At 41.2% G+C, this 21,261-nt stretch overlaps 1 protein-coding gene across 4 annotated transcripts in view; it reads right to left on the minus strand.

Annotated features, from left to right (window-relative positions):
* The window catches only part of Smyd4 (SET and MYND domain containing 4), a 57,672-nt gene that overhangs the window by 13,436 nt on the left and 22,975 nt on the right, over positions 1–21,261 (minus strand). For 3 of the 4 annotated variants that reach the window (XR_013111199.1, XM_034507439.2, XM_076936307.1), the window contains exons 3-5: positions 10,014–10,158; positions 5,741–5,830; positions 1,861–3,022 (exon numbers count right to left, since the gene is read on the minus strand). Coding sequence is in view for 3 of the 4 variants with exons in the window: in XM_034507439.2 (XP_034363330.1) it covers positions 1,861–3,022; positions 5,741–5,830; positions 10,014–10,158 (1,397 nt within the window). In the remaining variant the exon portion in view is untranslated. Of the gene's footprint in view, positions 1–1,860; positions 3,023–5,740; positions 5,831–10,013; positions 10,159–11,626; positions 11,714–21,261 lie in introns of all 4 variants that reach the window. The other variant, XM_076936308.1, reaches the window with a different exon arrangement.

Here is a 21,261-nt window from a genome sequence, read left to right on the forward strand (position 1 = left end):
GAGAAAAAGATTCATGTCACAAAGAACACCTACATACTGTATAAATTGGCAGCTGAATTAAGATCTGTAGACACACACACTCACACACACAAAAGAGGATGGAAAAATCTGGACAACATAATGTGAAAAGTCTGAAGTGAAGAGTCAGCTTCTATAGTTTAGTTAGGCTAACAGAGTAGTAATCTGTCAATACATCCTAGGCTTAAGCAACATCTACCTTCCTCCTTTCAGCATAATTAACTAGAAAAGGAGATGGCAATTAATGATACTTGCTGCTCTTCCAGAGGATCTCGGTTTGATTCCTAACACTCAGACAGTACTATATAAATGTCTGGAACTCCAGTTCCCGGGGATCTGATGCCTTCTTCTGGCCTCCACCAGCACCAGACATACATGTGGTGAACAGACATACATGCAGGCAAAATACTCAAACATATAAAATAAATATTTTTTGTTTGAGACAGAGTCTGTCTATGTAGTTCTGGCTGGTATGGAGCTTGTTATGTAGACCAAGCTGACCTCCAATTCACAAAGATCCTCCAGCTTCTTTGTCCCAGGTATTGAGATTAAAGGAGTGCACCACCACAACTGGGGGTTGGGAGAGGAAGACAAAAGTAACCCCCAACACACCACCACCACCACCACCACTTTAAGAGGAATTTTCTTCCCTTTGTGCATATCGTGGGCTCAGGTGTTTGCTTGCCTGTGGAGATGATCACTCTCCATCCTACACAGTAAGCCTGGGTTGCTCCCTTGCACACACACTCAGCTAGTGTCTAGTCTGGTAGCTAGGGATCCTGTTTGTCTCCACTGTCCTGGAATCACAGGCAGGCCCCCATCATTCAGCATTTGCCTGGGTGCTATGGATCTGAGCTCTGGTCTTCATGCTCGCACAGAGTACAATATCCACTGAGTCATCTTTCCAGGCCCTCAAAGACATTTTTTGATAAAATGAAAACCACTTAATAAAATACTAGAAAATGGTTGGGGAGATGGCTCAGGAAATAAAAGTACTTGCTCAGAGCCTAACAACCTGAGTTTGATCTCCGAGACACACATGGTAGGAGAGAATTGACTCATGGGCCCCATACTATAGTATGTGTACCACCACACAAAATGATTAAAAGTTTAAAAATACTCTACTTTTAAATTTTTAATTAATTTATTGCTGTTGTTGTTGTTGTTGCTATTGTTATTGCTGTTGTATTTATTTGAAGCAGGATCTCACTATGTAGCCTGGTGGGGTTCTCACTATATAGACCAGGTTGGATTCAGAGATCCATCTGCCTTTGCCTCCCGAGTGCTGGAATTAAAGGCATGTTGCCACCACCGCCTGTCCTGTGGTTCAAGTTTTCAAGAGACAAGTTCTCATGTAGTTCAGACTGACCTCAAACTTGTATAGCTAAAGCTGTCTTAGACTCCTAATCATCCTGTCTCCACCTCTCAAACTCTGGGATCACAGAAGTGTGCTCAAAGCTTCTCAATAGCATAACAATACATAAGACAGCTGTGTTTTTCTTTAAGGTCACTTAAAGGATGCTAGTCTTCTTTTATAGTGTTTTTCACCTTAAACATTAATGCACACTCTCTCTCCCTCCTTCCCTCCTCCCTCTCCCTCCTTCCCTCCTCCCTCCCCCCCCCCACCCCCCCCCCCCCCCGGTTTTTTGAGACAGGGTTTTGTCTGTGGTATCTCTGGCTGTCCTGGAACTCACTCTATAGACCAGGCTGGCCGCGAACTCAGAAATCTGCCTGCCTCTGCCTCCCAAGTGCTGGGATTAAAGGCGTGCGCCATCACTGTCCGGCAAACATTAGCTCTCGAAATACCAATAATGTAAGTAAAAAACTACATTTCTGACTTACCTGTGTGACATATGGAAGTTATCGCCTGGGCATTACACTGCAGTTGTAGCATGTGTCTCAGCATGGCTACTCCCCAAATAGTCAAATCTGCACACAGCCCTGGAGTCACTGCTTTCAGCTCAGGGAACTTTAAGCCCATGGTCTGGGCCTGCAAGCTGGCAGCTTTGAGCTGTCTGCACAGTGCGGAGACACTGATGGCACAGATGAATTTGTGTTCTGGGCTATGTTTTTCAGTGTGGGACAAAAGACTGAAGACAGCATTATAATTACTCTCATACTTCCCATTGACATTGCATCCAGGAATTGGGGGTTCACCTACTTTGCTGTTCTCTTTACTCTCTCCCTGATTTGTGTAATCAAATGTCTTGACCAGATTCTTGCTTTCAGGTAAACAGGTGTCTTTGCTACCAGCCTTGTCACAAAGTATCTTTACAACTCTGTCAACATCTTCAAATCTGGCTAAAAGAGTCATCCTCAGGGCAACATGGCAGAAGACCCCGAGTGTGAGGAGCAGTGACCCTAGAGAACACTCCATGCTATGGTAGTGTTCCCACGCCTGCTGCATACATTCTTGGCTGCAATACTTGGCATAGCTGCAGCCACCACAGGGTACTGTGGCCAAAGTGTGCTTCAGACATCGGTGACAGTAGAGGTCTCCACTGGTAACTCTGGTATCCCACTTGTTCTCTAGGCAATGATACGATGGTGGCATTTCTCCTGGGTTAAGGACACTTACAAAAGCATCTTCCTTCACCAGGAGTTCTCCTGGGAGAATGTCTTTTGTGGCAACTAGATGGCGGCCTTTCAAAGAGTCTGTGCATAAGCTGACAGAGTGGGATGCCCCAGAAATCTGTTTGTTCTCTTCCCCCAGGGCCATAGCCTCAAAGGCATTGGTGAGAGCGGCAGGGAAGGATTCTGGGAGAGCCTCCTTTTCTTGGATTTTCATTTTCAGACGCTGGACATTCCTCTGCAGAATCTGATAAGAGGAAAGCACCGGGGTTGGCTTGGCAGCGAGGCTGCTTTCAAGATCACTGATAGTCTGTCTTGCTTCCTGGAGTCTCCCGAGGTTCACCAGGCATTCTGTCTTACGCACCATCATCTTGGGCCGCAGTCTTTCAGGATACCCATGCATATCTGCTCTCACTATGTCTTTAAGACATGCCTGAAAACAAAAGGAAATTCCAGGATGGCCCTTGGTCTCTACTCTTCACTATGTACTGTAGACGGAAAAACCACGGGCATGGAAAGGATCATTAAAAGTGGACAACTTCAGCCGAAAGCTTAGGCCTTAAATTACATCCTGTGTCCTGCTTCTGATCTTTCCCTTTTCTCTCTTCCTACCTCCTTCCCTCCCATTCATCTTCACTCTCCTCCTCCCTCCTTATGCTGGGGACTGATCTCACCTCCCAAGTGATCTTTTAATTGAGTGACAGTAATACTTGTCTATAATATTATGTCTGATTTTTCTTATTAAGCACTTCTGGCTTTTGTTTGTTTGTTTTTTTGAGACAAAGTTTTGCCATATAGCCTTGGGGGCTTTGAACTCTCTATATAGATCAGGCTGCCCTGAATCCATAGGTTTGTCTTTGCCTCCCAAATGCTGAGTTTAAAGATTAAATGTCTCACCATGAGCAGCTCAATAGTTCCATTTTTTAAAAGGAGAAAAGTCTTAGAAATTAATAAGATAGATTTTGCTGGGCTTGGTGATGTATGCATTTAATCCTCGCACTGGGGAGGCAGAGGTTATCAGATAGACCTCTGTGAGTTTGAGGCTAGCCTGTTCTATATATTGAGTTCTAGGACAAAAAGAAACACACAGAGAGATTTTGTCTCAAAGGGGAAAAAAAAAGAATATTTACTAGAGAGTAAGAGGCTAGGTGTGATCTTATGCAGGCAAGTTAGGTTTTTCAGTGTCTTTGTTTCTCATCTGAAAAAGAGATGCTTTATCAACAGGTCATTTTAGGATAAGATAAATTATATATCTAAAGTGATGAAAGGAACTCCTGGATATGTTCAATAAATGGTCACTTTTTTTTTGGTTGTTGTTGTTTTTTGTTTTTCGAGACAGGGTTTCTCTGTGTAGCCCTGGCTGTCCTGGAACTCACTCTGTAGACCAGGCTGGCCTCGAACTCAGAAATCCACCTGTCTCTGCCTCCCAAGTGCTGGGATTAAAGGCGTGTGCCACCACTGCCCGGCTAAATGCTCACTTTTGTTAGAAGTAAAATAGATGAACAATATAGGAAGGTGATAAAGGGATTAATTCTTCCTAAGTTTTTCTCCACTTGTCCTTAGGAGTCTAAGTCCATAGGGCCTACAGTCAGATTCTTGGATCTCTTTTTCATTATTTAGAGAATACTTTGTTAGTTTCTGTAATCAAACTGTAAAGTGCCAATTTAAAATGATAAACTGGGATACTTTGTTCCAAAGTTGACAGCACAGCTAAAAGGTACCACAAAATTTATATACATATAGTCAAATATAAGCAGTGTGCTATACAGCGGCGGCGGCGGCGGCGGCGGCGGCCGCTTTTCTAGGTTCTGTAGCCATCTGAACAAAATCAGAGACATTCTGCCCACTCCATTTTAAAAAAAGGAAAAAATAAAATCCCAGATTATTAGATTTTTGTTTTTTAGGTTTTAGTAACAGCTCTGACTGTCTAGTATTGACCATGTAGCCCAGGTTAGCTACAAACACATAGCATGCCTCAGCCTTCTACATGTTAGGATTAGAGTTGTAAATCACCATGCCCAGATAGATGCTTGTTCTTCTATTTGATCTGAAGGACAGTGAGCGTGAACATTCAATTATTCCAATAGTCCTTAACTCCAGTGTGTAACCAATTTCTGTAAGATGCATACATGTGGACTAATTTAGAGCCTGTCCTTAGGCTCCTCTATTACACATGTCAGACAGGTCACAGGTATCTTCCTAAAACACAGATCTGATTTGTTTTTTTTTTTTTTTTTTTTTTTTTTTTGAGACAGAATTTCTCTGTATAGCCCTGGCTGCCTAGACTCCCTCGGTAGACTAGGCTGACCTCAAACTGACAGAGATCCACCTGCCTCTGCCTCCTGAGTGCTAGGATTAAAGGCTGCACTAGTGCCTAGGCATATAATTCTTGTCATTTCATGACTTGAAATCCATGGGCATAGTGCTCCACAGTTGATGTTGTTGTAGCAGTCAGGGGATGAGAAGAAAGCCACTTACAGTAAGCTACCTCACTGATGCTCCTGGGCAGGGCAGGGCACCTTTTATTTTCACACTGCCCATGATTACTTCAGAAGAGTTGTATCATCAGAGGGATAAGCTCAAGCATAGCCTATTTATTTAATATCTTCTTTCAAACTGTTATTTTATGTGTATGTGTTTTGCCTGCATGTGTGTCTGCACCTGCATGCATATCTGTGCTTTCTGCCTGTAGAGTCCAGAACAGGATGTCAGAGTCCTTGGAAATGAAGTTACAGCCTATTATGAGCTGCCATGTCAGGGCTGGGAATCAAACTCAGCCTCTGGAAGAGCCATCAAGCCATCTTTTCAGTCTTTGTGGCAGCTTATTTAGAAGAAACAAATGAACAAGGTAATATCTGGACACACTTGGAATCTAAAATACCATTAGCAGCACATCTGGCTGATATGGACACAGAAGTGCTGGCCTATTGGAACCAGTCCATGCACTGTGGACAATGCCATAGCCTTTTCTTGTCAATTAACACTATTCTTTGTGGTTACCTATGAGAGGTGACATGAATCAGAAGAAAGAATGGGTCTGGGTGGATATCAGTGTTTCCAAGCTAACTAATTTCAGTGTGTGCAGAAGAACAGAGAGGAACTCATTTTCCACTGAAGCCACAGGCAGGACACCAGGTGCTTCAATACTCACTTCATACTGGCCCAGGTGGAAGAGGGCTGCAGAGCGATTGGCATAGCACAGTGACATGTCCTCAGTGTTAGGCCTTGAATGAGACACTCCCTGAAAAACAAAGCACTGGTCACATGAATAGACGGGACTCTGCATCTCAGATAATGAGGGATCTACTAGTAAAGACTGCATAGAATTGGGAAAAAACCCTGACCCTTCTGTTCCACTTACTTCCTGTTAGCAAACCTCTGAAGATCAATGAGGAAATAAAGATCCAACACTGAATACAGCAGTGTCAGCACAGCTTCTGCCAGTTCACCCAGGCTCACCTTGAATTTATGATCCCTCTGCCTCAATTTCCCAAGTAGCTGGATTATAGGCCTTTGTCACCAAGTCCAGTGTAAATGATCAAACTCTTAATGTAACAAATGAATGGTAATAACTCTGGAAGAAACTATGAAGAGTCAAAAGTAATGCTGGAGGAATCCCATTCTAACTGGAATAAGAAACCCAGAGATTGTTGGGTGTGGTGGCACATGCCTTAATCCCAGCACTTGGGAGGTGGAGGAAGATCAGAAGTTCAAAGCCAGCTACTGCTACAAAGTTTAGGCTATCTTTGGCCACATGAAGCCAGTCACACACACACACACACACACACACACACACACACACACACAAAAGAAATAAAAGAAGTAAAACAAACAAACAAACAAAAAACCTAAACAAACCCACAAAAACAAAAAATCTAGAAATCATAAAAGGATAATAAACTTGAGTCCATAACGGGAGTTCTCTGTATGTTCAAGGCTAGCTGAAGTACTTTTTCACCCATCAATTTGGCAAAGAAAAATAAAACCAAGAACAGATTACTTGACAAGGGAGTGGGATAGTGGACATTCTCATTATGTTGTTAGTGGAAATAGTAAATGATCAACTCTTAATGTAACAAATGAAGTGTAATAACAGTAGTCTGACAACTAGCAATATAATTTAGCCAGATAGAGCAAATGTTTTGCAGTAGGATGCTACGTTTAGAAGCCAGAGCTTCATGCATACTAGGAAAGCATTATAACACTGATCTATGCCTTCAATTCTTAAAATTTAATATATTATATGTATTTTATTTAGTTTTGCTTTGTTTTGTTTTTCAAGACATAGTTTTTCTGTATAGCCCTGGCTGCCCTGGAACTTGCTTTGTTGAGACCAGGCTAGCCTCAAACTCAGATATCTGTCTGCTTCTGCCTCCCCAATGCTGGGATCAAGGGTATGTGCCACCACTTCTATACTTTTTGCACCTATGCGCATGTGCATACCTAGACTCATACCATGACGTGAGTATTGAGGCCAGAGGACAACTCTCAGGGGTTGGTTCTCTTCTGCTGTCTTGCAGAATCTGAAGACTGAACTCATGTCCTCCAGGACTTTGCATAACTGCCTCTACACATGGAGCCATCTCATTGGCCCACTTGGAGCTCTTAAGATTAAAAAAAGAAATGTGTATACGTATACATGTGAGTGAAGTGCCCAAGGATGCCAGAGGCATTGGATCCCTTGGAGCTGGAATTACAGGAAGGCTTTCAGAGCCAAAGTCATGTCCTCTGCAAGAGCAGTTCTCAAGTAACTGGAGGTTAATGCCACTATACTGGGCTTTTTAATTCACCTACATATGCCGTATATACAGCATATTTAACAAGGACAGCTTATGGGGCTGCAAGTGAGATTAAACTATGGAACAGGAAAAGAAACTACACTATATGTTTTTTCAGTTCTTGAAATGTAACTATATGAGCATATTTCCTATCCCCCAGATAAATGTATAATACTAACAAAATAATAGCATCTAATAGTAACCAGTGTTGTTTAACAAGTGAGCATTCCCACATTCTGTCAGAATGGATGTTAACTAGTCCTTTCCTGGAGAACAATTCAGCATCACTCAAAGGCCTGACCCAGCACTTCACTCTTCTACTAATTCATCCCAAGCAAAACATGGGTTGTACATAAAAATATTTATACAGAAAGATGCTTATTATAGTATCATAATACCAAATAATATGCCATATTAGATCTTAAATTAAGTACATTTCTTCTCTGTAATAGAACAGAGTTAGCTATGGAAAATTACTTGGAGCCGAAAATTTAATACTGTGAGAAAATGGGTACAATAAATTGTTGGAGGGAAAGAGTGGGTTACAAAACAGTAAGTGCAGCATTATCTCAATTTTGTAAAAGAAAAACACATTCTCACAGGAAAAACTCTGGCTGGCCAGACAGAAGCAGAAATGTTAACAGTACTTATCACTGGCTATGACTTTTTTTTTTACTCTTTATACTTCTCTATATTTTCCAAAGTAACATTTATTACTTTTACAGACAAAACAACAAGCATTACTTTAAAAAGAAAGAAAATAGCAGCTCTCTATAAAATTGCAAAGTACCATAATCACCAAAATACCAGCTTCATGGAATAGGAAGTGCTCTCCCTCTCCATCCACAGCAAACCTTCATCTCTTCTCTTCTTGAGACAAGGTCTCATGTAGCCCAGGCTGAAGTCAAACTCATTCTAGAGCTCATTTTAAAAGATTTATTTTATTTTTAAAATTATGTGTCTGTGTGTGGGTATGTGCATGTGTTAATGTAAGTGCCTGTGGAGGCCAGAACAGAGTTTTAGATTCCCTGAAGCAGGGAGACCCACTGCCTGCCATGGTCTCTGCAAGGGCAGTAAGTGCTCTCGAGCCCTGAGCATCTCACCAGCGCCTTCTTTTTTATTTTTACCTGTTTTCATCGAGCAACTTTCCATGGAATAACATTTATGATGCAAAGGCATAAAACTGAAGCCAAATACTTCCTTACAACACTACAAAAAAAGGGCTTTTACATGTTTGCAAAGTGGATGCTGTAGCTTTAACATTTTTAGGAAAGTTAATTCCAAGGGTTGAATATTGACTTTTAAAGATGCAGGACACATACAACTCTCTCAAGCCCAGGGCTGGGAACAAAAACCTTGGGCATCATGCTTGCTAGGCAGGTGGTACAGCTGGGAGCTACACCTCACTTCCACCCCTTTACATTTCTTTTTCCTCTCCTAGACAAGGTCTCACATAGCCCAGGCTATACTCAAACCTGTTACAAAGCTAAGACTGACTAGCCTTCAACTCCTGACCTTCTTCCCTTTCTTAAGCGTGGATCATAGGAGTATGCCAGCCTTCTAGGCTCACTCTATTCTTTTAATATATAAAATCACAGATCAAAGAGTTTGGCATATTCTTGTTTTAAGCCATATAGATCTCTGAAAAACCAATAGAAGGAATTTTCTCTTTCTTCCTTGTTCCATGGAAGCAATTGAGTAAGAGTAACACAGTGTTCAAAGCCTCAATTCTGCTTCACAATCTAGCTTGGTAGGACTGGAGAGGACTCAGCATTTAAGAACACTGGCTGTTCTTCCAGAGGACATGGGTTTGATTCCCAGGGTCCATACATAATCTGTAATTCTAGTTCCAGGGGATATGATGCCCTCTTCTGGGCTCCTTTGGCACCAAGCACACATGCAGTGCACATACATGCAGGGGAAAACCCATACATATAAAATAATAATTAAAAAATATAGTTTTCATGGTTAGTACAAAGTATCTGTTGATTGTTGGTAATAGAAATATGCTAACATATGACCAAGAAAATCTAGTTTGACTAGGCTTTGGCAAATCCACTCATTTATTTTCTTTCTTTCTTTCTTTCTTTTGCAATATTTAAGTCATTCTGGTTATTTACTTTACTGAGTCAGAGTCTTACTACATATCCCTGGCCAAGCTGGAACTTGTTGTGTAGACTAGGCTGGCCTTGAACTCAGAGACTCACCTGTTTCTGCCTCCTGAGTGCTGGAACTAAAGGCAAGTGCCACCAAGCTCAGCCAAAGTCGTAAGCTAGCCAGGTGGCTAGCTAAAAATCTAGCTGTTCGTTAATTAGGACTATCAAGCTACAATGTTCATCAGTTCTTCAGACAAATGGTGTATAATTCAGTGAGAATACCTGGCAAAGGGCCAATAAGCTTGCTGCTGCTATGGGTCTGAAGAAATATGGAAAGAATCTTGCCAAAATTCAAGACATATAAATTGTCTTTTGTTTGTCAATATAACCAACAATAGAATTCTACTATATTTTCCTCAAATCCAATCCGACCTATAAACAAGAAGAAACAAAAAAACCAACCAACCCAACCGACCAACCAAAGCAAACCAATGGCCTGCACTTGGCCTCTACCTTCCACCCTGTTCTACTGCTATGGGACACGTGTTACCTTAGAGTACAGCACTGCAGCACCTGTGTACTCCTTCTCTTGGAATTTTTTGTTTCCTTCTTCTCTGTAGAAAAGGGGAGCATCATAGTCCTTGTCCACCAGGTGACTACTAGAAAGTTGCTTCAAAAACACCTCATCCTCAGGTCTTTGTGAAGAAAGAAGGAAACAAACAAAAAAGGAGAAATTTGTTATTTTAAGGAAGACTCTGCAGTCACTGTATTTGAAATGGCAATAAGTGGCTGAGAGCGCAGTGCACATGGGGCTCTATGCACTATGTGATCCAACCGAAGAATCCTCGCTGATCTCTGAGACACAGGGGCAGGGGGACCCATTCAGGGCCCAGAGTGCTAATTGTCTGACTCTAACTCACACTTCGTGGCCAATGAATCATCGCTTGGATCACACATCCCGATGAAGCCTGGGTGTAGAGAATGATAAAATACACAGAATCTTTGCACTAAGGAGTGCTTTCCAGTTTATACTATGTTGAAATGCTGAGGAGGGCTGAAGGGATGGCTGAGCAGTTAATTTCTTACACTGAAATTCTAGTTGTAAGCTAGCAAGGTGGTCCAGAGGACCCAAGTTCACTTGGTGCTCATATCAGATGGCTCACGACCATGTTTAACTCCAGCTCCAAGTGCATCTTACATCTCTGACTTCTACGAGTACCTGCACTTATGTGAATATATCCACATACAGAAACATATATGTAATTAAAAACAATAAAAATAAATTGCCAAAAAAAAAAAAATGTGAGGGGACTGGAGAGATGGCTCAGTGGTTAAGAGTGCTGACTGCTCTTCCAGAGGTCCTGAGTTCAATTCCCAGCAACCACATGGTGGCTCACAACCATCTATAGTGGGATCTGATGCCTTCTGGTGTGTCTGAAGACAACTACAGGGTACTCGTATACAATAAATAAAATAAATAAATAAATAAATAAATTTATTTTTTAAAAATGTAAGGATCTGGGCATGGTGCAGCCATGATAATCCCAGCCATCAAGAGACTGAAACAATAGGATTACTATCAGTTGGAGGTTAGCCTGAGCAAGACAGTAAGTTTTTTTTTTCTCCAAACACATGGGCACATAACTAACTAACACACACACACACACATACACACACACACACACACACACACACACACACACACCCCACTACCATCACTACCATTCTATACTAAGGATGTTAAAATTGTGTGTGTGGGTGGGGGGAAGGGGCAACTAGTGTCTCAATTCACAAAGGCACTTGTTATTAAACTTGCAAGCTGAGTTTGATCCTGGCACCCAGATGATGGTAGGCGAACTCCTACAAGATGTCTTCTGATTTCTATATCAAAGTGTACACACATAACCACAAAAAAATCAAATAATTAAAAAAAAACAAAAAAACAAAACAACTTGCTGAGTATGGTGGTACATGCCTTTAACCCCAGAGTGTGGAAGGCAGAAACAGGAGGATCTCTGTGAGTTTGGGGTTACTCTGATTTACATAGTAAATTCCATAAGAGCCAGGGATACACAGTGATATCTTGTCTGACAATAAGTAGATAAATGGGGGCTGGAGAGATAGCTCAGTGGTTTGGTTCCCAGCACCAACACAGACGCTTACCACCAGCTGTCCCTCTAGTTCCAAGGGATCCAATACCCCTCTTCTGGTTTCCACAGGCATCAGGCACCACACAGTGAACACACGTACCTGTAGGAAAACACTCATACACATAAAATAAAAATTCCAGTGTGACATCCTCGCAGGCTGCGTAAGGGTAAACACCACTTTCTGTCCACTGTACGATGCTCTGTACCCAGGGATTTTGGCAACTTAAAAGGCATGTGCTACTACTCTCAGCTTTAATTTTTTTTTTTTTTTTTTTTCTTCTCGACATGCCTTTGTACCTAACACAGACAGGCCTCAAACCTACAACTCTCCTTCCTGGTAAAATGCTGGTAAAAGGTTTTGTTTATTTTTTATGTGTACCTATGTACATATGTGTATGTGTGTGTGTGTATCACATGTGTGCAAGTTTCCATGGAGATGTGAAGAGGATGTTGGATTTCCTGGAGCTAGAGTTACAGGTGTTTGTGATCCAACTGGTGTGGGCGCTGGGAAGTGAACTCTGGTCTTACAGAAGAGCAGCAAAAGCAGGGTGGCAGTGGTGACACATGCCTTTAGTCCCAGTACTTGGGAAGTAGAGACAGAAAGATTTTTGTGAGACCAAGGCCAGCATGGTCTACAAAGCAAGTCTATGACAGCCAGGGCTACACAAAGATACCCTGTCTCAACCCTCCCCTCCCCTCACCCCCCTCAAAAAGAAAGAAGAGCAGCAAAGCCTCTTAGCTGCTGAGCCTCTCTTCAGTTCCACAGATGTTTTACTTAGTTGAATTTGATCTTATATATAAATAAAAATACACATATTTATTATATCAAATATATTTTCAAACGAGGAGAAATTGTACTGTATAAACCTACATTATATTTCTTCATCATAATGCGATAAAGTATAATATGTATAATAAAAGTAAGAAAAAAAAAAGACAAGATATTAGGTGTAGTGGCATACATTTTTCATTCCAACACTCAGGAGGCAGAGGCAGAGGCAGGTAGATTTCTTGAGGTCAGTCTGGTCTATATAAGAATTTCAGGCCAGCCAAAGCTACACAGTGAGATACTGTCTCAAAAAACCAAAACCAAACAAACCTCTTCATCCCCAAAAAAACGACAAGAAAGAAGTAAAGCTTCTCTTAAGTAACTTCAGTCAGAGAAGGAATTACAATTAAAAGTACAGTTTTTTTTTAAAGATTTGTTTATATACGTCATGCATATGCCACAGTATATACTCAGAGGGCAAAAGCCAACTTTCAGGGGTCAGTTTCCTCTTACAAATATGTGGGTCCCAGGAACTGAATTTATATCGTCAGTCTTGACCACAAGTACCTTCACACACACACACACACACACACACACACACACACACACACACACACACTCGCCATCTCCTCAGCCTTTGCAAATATGAGTACTGGGAATAGATATGGTCCTGCCCATGCCTGTAGCCCAGCACTGAGTCAGAGCAAAGGCAGGTAGGAGGAGATCACTGAAGCTTGCTTGTCTCCATCCTGGGGGTAGGGATGAAGGAGGAAGCAAGCTCCATGTTCAAAATGATTCCTTTCCTCAAAGGAATACAATTTATTTCTTTGGATATGTGTCACAGAGGGTATATTCCAACTCTGGCATTGTCGGGGACCGCTCTGCCAAATGTTGGAACCCGCAATGCCAAAAGCTTGGGGGCCAAAATTGTTAGAGCCCACACTGCCCCAAGCTTTGGGGGCTAAATTGTCCTGGCTTGTACTGCTGCTCTGGTCCGTGTGTCAGGATTCAGCAAGAGAGAGAGTGAAGGTGGATGAGAAGAATGGAGATCAGACAGAATGTGATTCAGTCTCGTTTATTCTCAAGTCTTTCTTCTTCTGTCTTTCCAAGTCCCTTGTTCCTAGTCCAAGTCCCAAGTCTCGAGTTCCTAGTCCCTAGTCCCTAGTGCCTCCAAGTTCCAAGTTTTCCAGTCCCTAGTTCCTAGTCCCTAGTGCCTCCAAGCTCTGAGTTTCCAGTCCCTAGTTCCTAGTGTCTCAAAGTTCCAAGTTTCCAGTCCCTAGTTCCTAGTCCCTAGTGCCTCCAAGTTCCAAGTTTCCAGTCCCCTCTTCTGTCTGCCTCTCGCCTTTTATAAGTCTCACTTCCGTCACACACACCCAAGGGAAAATCCTGGGTATATAAAACAAGATGTTATCAAAGTATGCTCAGCTGTTGTAGGCTGTTGAAAACAAGTCTCTTGTCAGGGTATATGGCTCAAGACGGCTGCAAGGATGATAGCTGCCTTCTGTCGGCTCCCCACATGACATGGATTTTGTTTTTTGGTGGTGGCAAAATAAGTACTTAAAATAAATTTGATAATGAAAGTATAAATTTTGTTGTTTTACTTTGTTTGCAACAGGGTTTCTCTATGTAGACCTGGCTGACTTGAACCTCACTGTGTAGAACAGGGTGGCTTCAAACTCAGAGAGATCTTCCTGCCTCTCCCTCCTGAGTATTAGAACAAATATCATTCCCTATCACTGTGGCCGGGAGTGTAAATTTTAATATGTGTGTTGCTGAAGTGAGCATAAAGGCATAAATTCTTAAAATAATTTATTTATGTGCATTGGTGTTTGAGGGTGTCAGATTCCCAGGAACTTGAGTTACAGACATTTGTAAGCTGCCATGTAGTTGCTGGGAACTGAACTCAGGACCTCTGGAAAAGCAGTCAGTTCTCTTAACCATTGAGCCATCTCTCCAGTCCCCGAAAGTATAAAACTTAATGTGAAGCTCCACAGTTTCCGATCTGAATGCCTAGTGAAACTGTACAGAAGTCGCCTGAGTTGTATAGACTTTGGGTTTGGTTAATTTTGGTGTATAATGTTTTTATTTATTTCCAAGGTATTTTATAATAAAATTTATAAAATTATTATTTGGGGGGGGGTGTTTTAAAACAGGGTTTCTCTGTGTAGCCCTGGCTGTCCTATAACTTACTCTGTAGACCAGGCTGTCCTTGAACTCAGAGATCTATCTGCCTCTGTCTCCCAAGTGCTGGGATTAAAGGCATGAACTACTCATGCCTGGCTAAATTATTTTTACAAAAGAAAAAAAAAGGTGGAGAACCTGACATCCCCCACTGGCTTCCATATTGCATGCATATGAAGGCATACACATCTGCATCCATCTCATACATCTCATATACACACACAAGTAGAAATAATTCTTACTAGTAACAAAACAATCAAGTTTTTATTATATAATACATATTAATTAATACTTATAAGTACATGATTATGCACATTTATCACTGCTGCACTGCTGCCTTTTTGTTTTGTTCTTTGGAGGCATGGTTCCTCTATGTTGTTCTAGAATTCACTCTGTAGTCCAGGCTGTCTTGAACTCGATGATCTGCTTGCCTCTGCCTCCCAAGAGCTGGGATTTAAGGTGTGCACCACCACCTCTGGCTATCATTTCTGTATTTTTTTAACGTTTATTTATCTTGTGCATGTGTGCATGTATAAGCATGTAATGTATGCCATGGCATACATGTGGAGGTCAGAGGACAACTTTCAGGAGTTAGTTCTCTCTTCCCACTGTGGGTTCTAGGGATCAAGCTCAGGTTGTTAGATTTGCATGGCAAGTGCCTTTACCACAAAGCCATCCTGCCTTTACCACAGAGCCATCCTGCTGGCCCTATTATTGGTTCCTTATATAAAGGGATCATATAATATTGTGGGGGAGTGGGTGAAGTCCTAAATACATAGGTTCTGTTGACATGGCTGTACTTCAGACCCATGGGAATTGGCAAAGCCTTCCTCTGGTCCTGTGAGGACGCTGACAGTGTGTCTAAAAACTAGACACCACAGCGTTCTCCTCTGAGATGATTGTAACCCCAGACTGTTCCTCTACAGAGACTGTCCACCAAGACTAGCTAACCTGCCTACTTATGCTGTACACAATAAATGAGCTGAGTTTCCAGGTTATGGCATAGTACATACCATCCATCAGTGAGAGCACAGCTTACCCTAACAGCTTTTCTGTGCATATGTCTGCTCTTTCTTCAGGTTTTCAGAACCAAGCCTTGTTAGATAGAGCATACTGGTCTGTTTTGTGTTTGGCTTATTTTTCAAGGTTTAGTATATTGCATCATGTCACAGAATTTCACTATTTAAAAAAATGGGTGAATAATATTTCATTATCCATTCATGTATTAGTAGACATTCATGTGTGTAGTGGTTTAAATAAAAATAGCCTCCATAGGCTCATACAGTTGAATGCTTAGTCTTGGAGTAGCAATACTTGAGAGAGATTAGAAGGTGTGGCCTTACTGGAGTAGGAGTGGCCTTGTTGCAGGAAGTGTGTCACTTCGAGGTCCCAGCAACAGGTTGCTCTGATCACATCCAAAGACCTTCTAGTAGGTCTATGTGATCTGGCTCGAATTCAGACAGGCCCTTAATATACACCTTCAATCCCAAACAATGAAGGTAAAGTTAGTTTGTACAAGGAAGCATTCATGCTTGAAAGTGATGTCTAATTAAGAGGCAGACAAAATGACGAATCAGAGAAAGATCTGACAGAATAGAATATGCCCAACTTTTACAAGAGCAGAGAGGAAAGAGAGGCAGCCTAAGGGGGAGCATTGCAGAGGGAGAGAGGTTTCATTGGGGGCATTTGTACAGAGACAGGTTGCAGAGATAGAACAGGTGAAGACAGAACAAGCCAGAGAATGAGAAAGAGCCAGAAGATTAGGACAGATTGCCAATGTTAGTAGGCTAAGCAGAGCATTCTCAGTCAGAAACTGAAAGAAGTCAAATTGAATCAGACAGTTCGGAAAGGAGTTTGAGTAGCAACAGCTGAGTTAAAACTAGCCAACAGAATTCAGAAAGAACTAAAAAAGGGGAGCTTATTCAGCAGTAAATTTCAGAGGCTAAAACCATTCTAGGCCTAGGTTAGACTGCATGGAGGCTAGATGCTTCCAGGACTAGGCCTAGGTTAGCAGACGGAGGCAGTAAGCCTTGGAGAAAACAATTACTATAGGAGAATATGTCACAGGCATGGATATGAACCTCTCAGCTACTTCTTCAGCATTGTGTCTATCTGCATTGTTATGAGTCATCTAGGAAAGGCTAAGGCATGCAAGTGACTTTCCCGGAGATGGTCCACCGTTTTTTTGCATGGTCTTCAAGGGGTAAGTTCTGAGAGGCAAGGTCCCAAGAAACTTCATCCCAGGATTGCTACTTACTTATGATATGCCTTTCCTTGTCACTATTATTTAATATGATTCCTGGGCTTTAGCTCATCTTATTGGGCAGATTTCCTGCAGATCAACGTAAAGATGAACTTTCATGAATTAATGCTGTTCAGATGAATTAATGATTTTATAGAATTTCTGGTTTGATTTAAATAATTTTAGGAAGAAAGTTTTAGGAGAGAGTTTTAGTTGGTTTGCCAGAAAGATGTAATGAAGTCAGAATCAAGAAAAGAATGTGCCTACTCCTCATAGAATAGTAAGTAAAGGCTGCATAATAAAGAATACAATGAGTTTTCACAACTACACTATAAAGAGAAATAGGCTTGGGACAAATCTGTGATCAAGGAAAGACATTCATCCTAGATCAGGTCCAAAGATGAAGCCACAGGTGTGCACTATGATAAAGCGAGGCCATGTGAAACTGTTGTTTTGAGCTTATAATGAGCTTAAAGAATAAATACTACTCTGAACTTAACTATCAACATTCTTCTATGTAACTTCCCTTTTGTATAAAATTTTATCTATGAGGTAATTTTCTAAAGAACTTGTGTCTATAAAGGCTGTATATAACTTGTATATAAAAAGGCTGAGAGAAAAGAAATAAGGTGGTGGCATATGGGCCTCTGCCCCATCCACTCACCAAATGTATGTGTATGGCTTGGGGGGGGCTCTGCTCCATCCATCCAAATATATATATATATGTGTGTGTGTGTGTGTGTGTGTGTATGTATGTGTATATATAGGTGTGTATATATATACATATATATGTATATATACACATATACATATATACACACACACATACATACATATATATACACATACATATATATATATATACACCCACATATATGAATATGTCTGTTTATCTATAGGTATGTATATACATATGTGTGTAGGTATATGCGTATGTATATAAGTATACATAAACACTGTGGAGTTGATGAGACAAGTGGTTGGGCCACGGCCAGAATGTGTGTGTTTACATGTGTCTATGTGTGTGCTTGTGTGTGTTCTCCCTTTCTTCTTTTTCTTTTCTCTCTCGTTCACAAAGAGTTAACAAGTTCTAGGCCTCTTGCCTGGCCAGCAAGATGTCCTTGAACTAGAGAAATAAAAAACTAGCGCTTATTAATGCATAAGCAGTAAGATTATAAGGCCAGGGATCATCAGTCTTTTGCCTTCCTACAACTCTTGTGTTCCACCTCAGCTCATTCCCCAGCCAGAGGCTGCTCCAGCACTGCATGCCACCATGCTCCCCCCAGTGATGACAATGAACTAACCCTCTGAACTGTAAGCCAGCCCCATTTAAATGCTTTCCTTTATAAGAATTGCTGTGACCATGGCATCTCTTCACAGTAATAAAACACTGACTAAGACAGAGTGTTTTCCACTTCTGACGACTGTGGATAATGCCTGCTACAAACACTGGTGTGCAAGTATCTGCTCACATCCTGCCTTCAATTCTTTTGGGCATAAACCCAGAAGTGGGATTACTGCACCATACAATAATTCTCTAACTTTCACGCAGTTTCCACAATGGTTGTATCATTGTACATCCCCACTGGCTATGAGAAGGGTTCCCACTTCTACACATCTTCACCACCACCTCTGTTTTTGTTTTTTAGTAACAGCTGTCTAACGACTGTGAAGTGGTATCTTATCTCAGTGTTGATTTGCATTTCCCTGATCATTAATGTTGTAAGGCATCGTTTTATATGTTTATTGGCTGTTTGTGTATCATCTTCTTTGGAGATGTTGATTCAAGTTATTTGCTTATTTTTTAATTGGAGTTTTAGAAATTGTTGAGTTGTGGGAGTTCTTCATTAACTCTGAATATTAATACCTGATGAAAATGATTAACAAGTATTTGCTTCCATTTTTGGGCTTCCATTCTGGGCTATGTTTTTATTCTTTTGATACTCTTTTGATTCTCAACAGTTTAATCTGGATGAAGTCCAGTTTGCTTTTTCTTTTAATGGCCATGCTATTGACACATCCAGTAATCACTGTCAAACCCAGTCACGAAGTTTCTTTTAAGAGATTTATAGTTTTAGCTCCTTAAGTTTGTAATGTCTGTTTCACTTAATTTTGTATATTGTATAAGTCTTAACTTCATCTTTTTCCATGTGGCTTGTCACTAGTATACAAAGAGCTAAATGTCTTCTTCCTCAAGTCTCAACCTCTGATGTGTAGCAATTTCTTCAGAGAAAAACATCCACCTTGGTGGGAAGCTCCTTAAACACAGGATGTTCCATGGAGGTGAAATAGTCCATCCTACAGGGAAACTTGTTAAACACAGGAAGTACACAACTCAGCAGCTCTACTAAGTGTGTGAAACTGACTGGAGGCACTAGGTTCCTCCTTCCCTATGCATATAGAAGCTGTAAGGATTGGGGAGAGATACTGTCAGGTCAGTTCAGCTGCTGTACAGAAGAGACTCAGACTCACTGTGCTAGCTCCAAGATACTCTCCAACCTGTTGAGCTGCCTGTAGGTTGTGCAATGAACTCTAGGTTTCTAGCTTTCATGAGCTTTCCACGCTGAGGTGAGCTTTTAGAGATGCAGGGTGTCACACAACACTCTTCCTCATTCCTTGTCTTAGAGTTATGTTAGGGTTTTACTGCTGTGAACAGACACCATGACCAAAGCAATTCTTATAAGGACAACATTTAATTGGGGCTGGCTTACAGGCTGAATGGTTCAGTCCATTATCAACAAGGCAGCATCCAGGCAGACATGGTGCAGGAGGAGCTAAAAGTTGTACATTTTCATCTGAAGGCCACTAGGAGAAGACTGGCTCTCACATGGTTAGGAGGAGGGTCTCATTGCTCACCTCCACAGAGACACATTTCCCCCAACAAGGCCACATCTCCTAAAAGTGCCATTCCCTGGTCCAAGCATATTCAAACTATCACAGGTTACTATTGCTGTGAAGACACACCATGACCAGGGTAACTATAAAAGAAAACATTTAATTGGAGGCTTGCTTACAGTTAATTCATGATCATTGTGGTGGTAAGCACACAGGCTTGGCACTAGAGTAGTAGCTGAGAGCTCTGCATGCAGCAGGCAGAGAGAGAGACAGATCCCCCCCCACCCCTTTGAAAGACTGGGTCTGGCATGAAAATTTGAAACCTCAAAGACTCTAAGATATACTTCCTAATCTTTCTAAACAGTTCTACCAACTGGAGACCAAATATTTAAATATATGAGCCTACTGGGTATTCTCATTCAAACTACCTCCTGCTCCCCAACCCCTTTCTCTCCTCTTTCCTTCCACTCTCTCTCCCTCCTATCTAGTGAGACCAAGAGAAGAACAGTCTCTTAATGGAGCCAGCTTGCAAAGTGGAAAATCCCTACTTTGGCCTTAGACTAGGTATAAAGTTTGACTGGAAGTAACAATTTAATAACTGGCATCCATTTATATTTATGTCTATTTTTTTCTTCTCACCATCTCAAAGCAAGTGTAGCTGGATGTGGTGGTATACACCTTTAATACCAGTACTCAGGAGACAGAGGTTAGTCTGGTCTACATAGTAAGTTACAGGCTAGCCAGGGCTACATAGTGAAATCATGCCTTAAAAAAAGAAAAGAAAAGAAAGAGGAGGAGGAAGAAGAAGATGAGGAAGAGAAAGAAGAGGAAGAAGAAGAGAAGGAGGAGGAACAGCAGCAGCAGCAGCAGCAGCAGCAGCAGGAACAGACACAGCAATCACCAGTGTTTATCTTTAGATATTTTTAGTCATCTGCTAGGAGTGAAGATATTCTCTTAGATAACAATATCTATCAATAAAATATAGTTTGAATGTGGCAAGTACCCCAAAGGCCCACATGTTTGAGCATGGTCTTTAACTGGTAAGACTGTTTTAGAAGGTAGTGATGGGTGCCCTTTGTATATAAGGCCTAGCTGGCAGATATACACAGGATCCTCACATTTTATATAAGTGACCTTAAGACTAGAGAAACAGATAGGAAGCTCCTGGTTCATTCTGAGACTACCACACTCTGATTCTAAGAGTTGACAAAGAGAATAGAAGACATATGTAGGCTAGTATTATTTATAACTATCGCTATAAAAATCTTACATTAACAGATTAAGGGCAGCGTCCTTGAAATGAAGCAGGCTGCATATTATAAGCCTATGGTAAACACCTTAAATGTTTATTAGTACTCAACACGGTATAAATGTGTATCTATGCTATGGAAGTTAAAAAGTAAGACGTGCAAATACCGGATCAGAGGATTACTCTGTACAGACATCATTATCTAACCTAAACATGACAAGTAAATTGGCATAAAAATGAAATGATGTTCAAGTATAGCAAAGCAGTCATTCATATAGCAATTTTAAAAACTCTACCTTTTATTTATACTCCTAACCATCAATTATGGTATGTAATTGGGGGAAAATGTTTATACACAATACCAACCCTGGA

Source organism: Arvicanthis niloticus, chromosome 6, assembly GCF_011762505.2.
Source record: "Arvicanthis niloticus isolate mArvNil1 chromosome 6, mArvNil1.pat.X, whole genome shotgun sequence".
In the NCBI taxonomy this organism is placed as follows: Eukaryota; Metazoa; Chordata; class Mammalia; order Rodentia; family Muridae; genus Arvicanthis; species Arvicanthis niloticus.